The sequence below is a fragment of the Alligator sinensis genome, unplaced genomic scaffold (assembly GCF_000455745.1).
Source record: "Alligator sinensis unplaced genomic scaffold, ASM45574v1 scaffold137_1, whole genome shotgun sequence".
In the NCBI taxonomy this organism is placed as follows: Eukaryota; Metazoa; Chordata; order Crocodylia; family Alligatoridae; genus Alligator; species Alligator sinensis.
In genome coordinates, this window is record NW_005842545.1 from 396,163 (window position 1) to 402,940 (window position 6,778).

Genomic DNA, 6,778 nt, shown 5'->3' on the forward strand with positions numbered 1-6,778 from the left:
TATGATGCTCACCAGCTCTTTGAGTACCCTGGGGTGTAGATTGTCAGGGCTGGCTGACTTGAAGGTATCCAGCTTCTCAAGGTGTTCCTTCACGAGGTCAGCATTGATTAGTGCTGAGACACGGCTAGTTCTAGGGTGGAACAGCTGGGAAATGGCCTCATATAACACCACCTGTTGGTAGGGGCTGGGCCTTCTGGCACTGAGATACAGCCAGCTCTATGAGAGAAGTGGCTGAGCATAACGCCACCCTCAGGGCACTGAGATGTGCCCAGCTCTGGAGTAGCAGATTATTAACAGCTCCCTCTTACCATTGAGATGTGCCCAGCACTTTGGGGTTGCAGGGTGGGGGAGGAGTGGGGTGTAAAGCCACCTTTCTGGCACTGAGTTGTCTAGTTCTGAAGTAGATCAGCTGAGAAATGCTCTGCAGCATTATATGTAGCCAAGATGCAGCCAGCTCTGGGATGATCCTGGCCACTGCCCTTCTTCCCCCCACCTTGCCCCCTGCAGGCTCAGAAGGCTCTCATGCTGGGGACAAGGAGAAGGAGGAGAGACCTCCAGAGCTGCCACTGCTGAGCGAGCAGCTGAGCCTGGATGAGCTGTGGGACATGCTGGGCGAGTGCCTCAAGGAGCTGGAGGAGTCCCACGACCAGCACGCTGTGCTTGGTGAGGCCACACCCCCTGCCCAGGCCCTGCTTAGCTCTGCTCTGCCTCATTGCTTAGGCCCCACCCTGGGTCTATTTTAGCTATGCCCCAGGTCTCCCTACACATGCTTCCATTTCTAGCTCCTACTCCCAGGGTCTCAGGCCCCATCCTGTCTCAGGCCCTGACTCCCTGGGCCTGTACCCCGGCCTCCCTGGGTCTCTGATCATCCCCCAAACCTCCCCTGTTCCCTCACCTCCTAATTTCCCAGGCCCTACCCTGCCCCCTATGGGATCCCATCCCCTTAAGTTTCCTTGCCTCTCTTTTCCAGGCCTGCCCTTTGGGTCTCAGGCCATGCCTATAGCCACCTCCTAAGTCTATAGCTCCACCTCCTTGGTTCTTATCCCCCCGCACCTATTCCCTAGGTGCATCCCCAGGCCTATAGCCTGGCCCTCTTTGGATCTCCCTTGTCCCTGCCCTTGCATCTTATTTGCCAGGCCCTGCTCCCTGGCCTATAGTGCTGCCCTTTGGTCTCCTTCCCCCAGTTTCCTAGGCCTCACCCCCAGGTGTACAACCTTGCCTTGCCCCCAGGCCTGTAGCCCCACCCCTTTGGGTCTCCTTGCACTCCCCACTTCCCATACTGTGCCCCCTCAGGTGGCTGTGGTCAGGGCCAGGCCTTACCCCCTCCCCTCACCCCTTCCATGCCCCCCACCCCTAAACAGTGCTGCAGCCTGCTGTGGAGGCCTTCTTCCTGGTGCATGCAACGGAACGTGAGAGCAAGCCACCAGTGCGGGACACACGGGAGAGCCAGCTGGCCCACATCAAAGACGAGCCGCCACCCCTGTCGCCTGCCCCCCTCACGCCTGCCACCCCTTCAGCCCTTGACCCCTTCTTCTCCCGCGAGCCTTCAGCCATGTACATCTCAGCCAGCCTGCCCCCTGACACCCAGAAGTTCCTGCGCTTCGCTGGTAAGCCCCAGCCTGGCTTGGGGGGACGGAATAGGGGTGCTGTGGGGGTCAGGGGTGGTTAGGGGAGGTCTGATGGGTTCTGGAAGGGGGAAGGAGGCCTGGTTGGGGGTATTGGGTGGAAGGGTGTCTGGGATTGGGTTGCTGGGAAATCTAGGGATATCAGAAGGGTTTGAGGTCCCAAGAGCATGCTGGGGGGGGGGGTTAGTAGGGGGGGAAGTTTTGAGCAGGGGGCTAGAGGAGGGGTGGGTAGAATGCCCCCAGGCCCAAGGGGTATCTTTATTGGGGCATCCTTGGGGCCTTCTAGACATTGGGGTGGGGAAATTGGCTTGGGGGAGGGATCTGTGCCCAGCTCAGCCTAGCTGGGGGATTGAAGGGGTTGCAGCAGGTACTCAGCCCCACCCCATAACTCCTTTCCCCTTGGCAGAGACCCACCGCACGGTGCTAAACCAGATCCTGCGTCAGTCAACCACGCACCTGGCTGACGGCCCCTTTGCTGTGCTCGTTGATTACATCCGCGTGCTGGACTTTGATGTCAAGCGCAAGTAGGGGCTTGTCTCTGGCATGGGGGTGGGGGCTGGGTAGGAGGCAAAGGAGCTGGTTTGGGGGACAATGAGCTGGAGGGAATTTGGGCTGGGTAGGCATCAGAGGGCATGGCTGAGTGGATACCTTGGGGCCAGTCTAGGTGGGGCAGAAGATGATCCTGGGCTGGGATAGGTGGCATTGGGGCTGGTCAGGGGGGCAGCAGGATAGTGTACTAGGTTTTGGGGCATCGGAGAGCAAGGGTACTAGGTTAGGTAGATATTGAGGGGTAGGGAGGCATGCAGAACCACAGCTGGAGGCATAGGGGCAGCTGGCCTGAGGCACCTTACGGATAAGCAGGGCAGAAGGAGGGCCAGGGATCCTATGGGAGGGTCCTAGGCAAGGAGGGTAGTGCCCTCCACCCCAGGATGGTTGGGGAGGAAGACATGGGCCCTGATTGATTTTTTTTTCCCCCCTGCCCCTAGGTACTTCAGGCAGGAGCTGGAGCGGCTGGACGAGGGGCTGCGCAAAGAGGACATGGCTGTCCATGTGCGGCGCGACCATGTCTTTGAGGACTCGTACCGCGAGCTGCACCGCAAGTCACCTGAGGAGATGAAGAACCGGCTGTGAGTGCCCCCACCTGGGACCCAGGCATCCAGGAGGCAGGGACACATGCAGGAGACAGGGAAACATACACAGGACCCAGGCATCTTGGACACGGGGGCATACATGCACATGGGATCCAGGCATCTAAGGGACACAGGCACACATGTGGGAGGAATCTAGGCATCCAGGCCACAGGGTCAGGTACATGGGGTTTCTCAGATAAAGCAGGGACCCATGCATCCAGGACAGAGCCATACACACATAGGAGGGATCAAGGCATCTGGGACATGGGACCCAGGTGTCCGGGACATGCGCATACTCACACACAGGATCCAGGAAATGGGGACCCTTGCACACATAGGACCTAGCTTTCTGGGACACAGGCTCGCTCACACCCACCCACAACACCTTCCCACACCCCAGACACACAACCCAGGTATCTAGGACAAAGGGTCACGTGCACATGAGACCCAGGCATCTGGGACATGGGGCCACACACTTGCACACAGGATCCAGATGTGTAGGACACAGGGCCACATGCATACAGGACGCAGACATTTGAGACATGGGGACTCGCATAGAGGTGGGACCCAGGTGCCTAGGACAGAGCTACATGCACACAGGAGGGATCCAGGATACAGGGCCCAGAAGTTCAGAACACATGCACGCACTCACAAGGAGGATCTAGGCATCTGAAACACTAGAACCCTTGCACACATGGGACCCAAGTATCCAGGACACTGACGGATGCGCATGTGCACACAGACAGACACACGACCCAGGCATCTGGGACATAGGGCCACAATCATGCATGTGCACAGGACTGCTCATCTGCCCCCCTCTGACCTGCCTCCCCCCTCCCACAGGTACATCGTGTTCGAGGGCGAGGAGGGACAGGATGCTGGGGGGCTGCTGCGCGAGTGGTACATGATTATCTCACGAGAGATGTTCAATCCCATGTATGCATTGTTCCGCACCTCGCCTGGCGACCGTGTCACCTACACCATCAACCCCTCGTCCCACTGCAACCCCAACCACCTCAGCTACTTCAAGTTTGTGGGCCGCATCGTGGCCAAGGCCGTCTATGACAACCGCTTGCTGGAGTGCTACTTCACCCGCTCATTCTACAAGCACATCCTGGGGAAGTCCGTCAGGTTAGCAGGGTCAGAAGTCAGGGGTCACCACCCCTCACAGCAGCCTCCAGGGGGACATCAGCCCAAATCTATGCCCTGACAGTGAGGGAAGCTATGAACACCTCATTAAGGCTTACTCAATCCTTACCTGGAGGGTCCTCATTAAGGCTTGCTCTCCAGTGCCATTTCTGTGCCCTTACGCCTCATTAAGGCTTGCTCTGTAGGGGCAGGTTCCTTCTATCTCTGTGCTGGGACAGAGAGGTGAGCTGTTAACACCTCATCAAGGCTTGTTCAGTCATTACACAGAGGTGCCTCAGTAAGGCTTGCTGGGTCTGAAGCATAGCAGGCCTTAAGAAGATGTGAACAGCGGAGCAGATGCACTGACTTCCGCAATGGGCAGCCCTGTGGCAGTATTCATTTTGACCAGTATGATTGATTTATTATCACTATTAGTTAATTTTTTATTATTTAAATTACTTTTTACACAATTTTTATCATTCATACTATTCTTTATTATTTGTAGTGTCTTTTGTTATTTATATACCATTTTTCATTATTTATATTATTTTTATTGTTTATGGTTTTGCTTAAATGTTTGTTTTCATTATTGCTATTTTTATTGGTTATACTCAATATAGTTTTTTATTTTTATATATTTGTTTATACTAGTTTTGTACTATATTTGTTTATACTAGTTTTATTTGTACTGTTTTTATTTATACTATTCTTTACTATTTACACTTTTTATACTGTTTATTATTTATACTATTAATCATATGTTTATTAATTATTGTTTTAATAATGATAATTCTTAATGCCAATTTAATATTCTATCAATATTTTATTACTAATATTAGTATTTTTTTAATGTTATTATTCATGATTATTCTTGTGATTCACCTTTTTAATGAGGTATGTTCAGATAATCCAACAAAGCTTAATGAGTCATGTACAAGTGATAATTGAGCAAGCCTTAATGAGGTGTGAATGAATGGGCAAAATGATGCCTAATGAATGAGGCATCAACAGCTAAATAGAAAAGAGCCCTGACTACCCAGAGGCCAGCCATGTGATCCACCTTTAATGAGGTGTGGACTATTAAGGTACAATAATGATGCCTATATCAACAACGTGTGTCAACAACAAGCAGAAGTGCCCATATGCCCAAAACCCAGCCCTATCCTTCACCCTTGATGAGGTGTATGTATAGGTAATGAACCTGCCAATCTTAATCAGAAAAAGGTGTCATTAGGTGTCAATAGCTGACCAGAAGTCCTGACTCCTCATAGGACGGCCATATGATTTAGTTTTTACGAGGCATGTACAGGTAGCAATCAAGCCAGGCTTAATGAGATGTGGTTAGCTAATAGTTCACACCTCAATAAATATTACTTATCGGTTGAGTCAGGGTAACAATGCCTAATGAGGTGTCAACAACTGAGCAGATGCTGTAGTATAGCCAGCCCTGTGGTAATGAGATGGCCTGCCTTAACGAAGCATGGACAGCTAGGGCTCTTAAATAAGGAGTGTTAATGAAGCATGGACAGTGGGGGGTGTGGGGCAGGTGGGGATCACCCACTCCCCATTTTAACCCCTTCCTTCCTGCCCCTTGCCCAGGTACACAGACATGGAGAGTGAGGACTATCACTTCTACCAGGGGTTGGTCTACCTGCTGGAGAATGACGTGTCCACGCTGGGCTATGACCTCACCTTCAGCACTGAGGTACTGCCCCCTGTTGTGCCCCTGAGGGGATGGCCCCACCTTACCATGAAGGAAGGGAGGGGGTTTCTGGAAGGGATGGGGGAAGGCCTGTGGTATAAGGGATGAGTGATATGCCCAGGGGGGTGATGGAAGAATGGGATTTTTGGATGCTGGGGGTGTGGTCTCAATGGACCTTGCCCCCTTCCCGGCTCCCCTCAGGTGCAGGAGTTCGGAGTGTGTGAAGTGCGTGACCTCAAACCCAATGGGGCAAACATCCTTGTGACGGAGGAGAACAAGAAGGAGTACGTGCACCTTGTCTGCCAGATGCGGATGACAGGTACATAGAGTGGGACTTCCTGGACGGTGGGAGCAGAGCAGATGGAAACTTCCTGTCTAGTGGGGTGGGGGTGGAGCTGGACTTTGGGGGTGGAGTTTCCTAGGAGGGGAGGGAGGTGCCTGGGGTTGGGACTTCCTACCTCAGGAGGGCAGGACTGGACTTGCGGGGGGGAGGGGGCTGGAATTGGGGCTTCTTGGGAAGAGGGTGAGGGAGATGTGGGGACAGGACATCCTGGGATGACGGAAAGGAATAGATTCATAGATTGTAGAGTCGGAAGGGACCACAATGGATCATCGTGTCTGACCCCCTGCCCCTAGCAGGAAGGAGGACCGAGGTTAGATGACCCCAGCCAGGTGACTATCTAGCCTCCTTTTGAAGACCTCCAAGCTAGGTGATAGCACCACCCCTCTTGGAAGCCCATTCCAGATCCTGGCCACCCTTACTGTGAAAAATGTCTTCCTAATATCTAACCTAAATCCACTCTCAACTAGTTTACACCCATTATTCCTAGTCAGTCCCTGGGGCGCCTTAGTAAACAGCACTTCCCCTATTCCCCGTTGACCTCCCCTAATAAATTTATAGGCGGCCACAAGATCTCCCCTCGGCTGTCTCTTGTGAAGGCTGAAGAGATTCAGCTCTCTCAGCCTCCCCCTGCAGGGTCTATCATGAAGGCCACTCATCATGTGAGTGGCCCTTCTCTGGACCCTCTCGAGATTCCCTGCGTCCCTCTGAAATGTGGCGCCCAAAACTGGACACAGTATTCCAACTGCGGCCTGACCAGTGCTACATAGAGGGGGAGCATCACCTCCTTTGTTCTATTAGTCATGCACCTGCTAATGCACGACAAGGTGCGATTGGCCTTGTTGATGGCCTT

The 6,778-nt window shown here is 53.1% G+C and overlaps 1 protein-coding gene across 1 annotated transcript in view; it reads left to right on the top strand.

Moving 5' to 3' along the window:
• HUWE1 (HECT, UBA and WWE domain containing 1, E3 ubiquitin protein ligase) overlaps positions 1-6,778 on the top strand; it is an 82,616-nt gene that overhangs the window by 71,142 nt on the left and 4,696 nt on the right. The window contains 7 exon segments of the mRNA XM_014523851.2: positions 508-663; positions 1,362-1,607; positions 2,032-2,149; positions 2,612-2,752; positions 3,599-3,886; positions 5,483-5,588; positions 5,787-5,904. Coding sequence (XP_014379337.1) covers positions 508-663; positions 1,362-1,607; positions 2,032-2,149; positions 2,612-2,752; positions 3,599-3,886; positions 5,483-5,588; positions 5,787-5,904 — 1,173 coding nt within the window.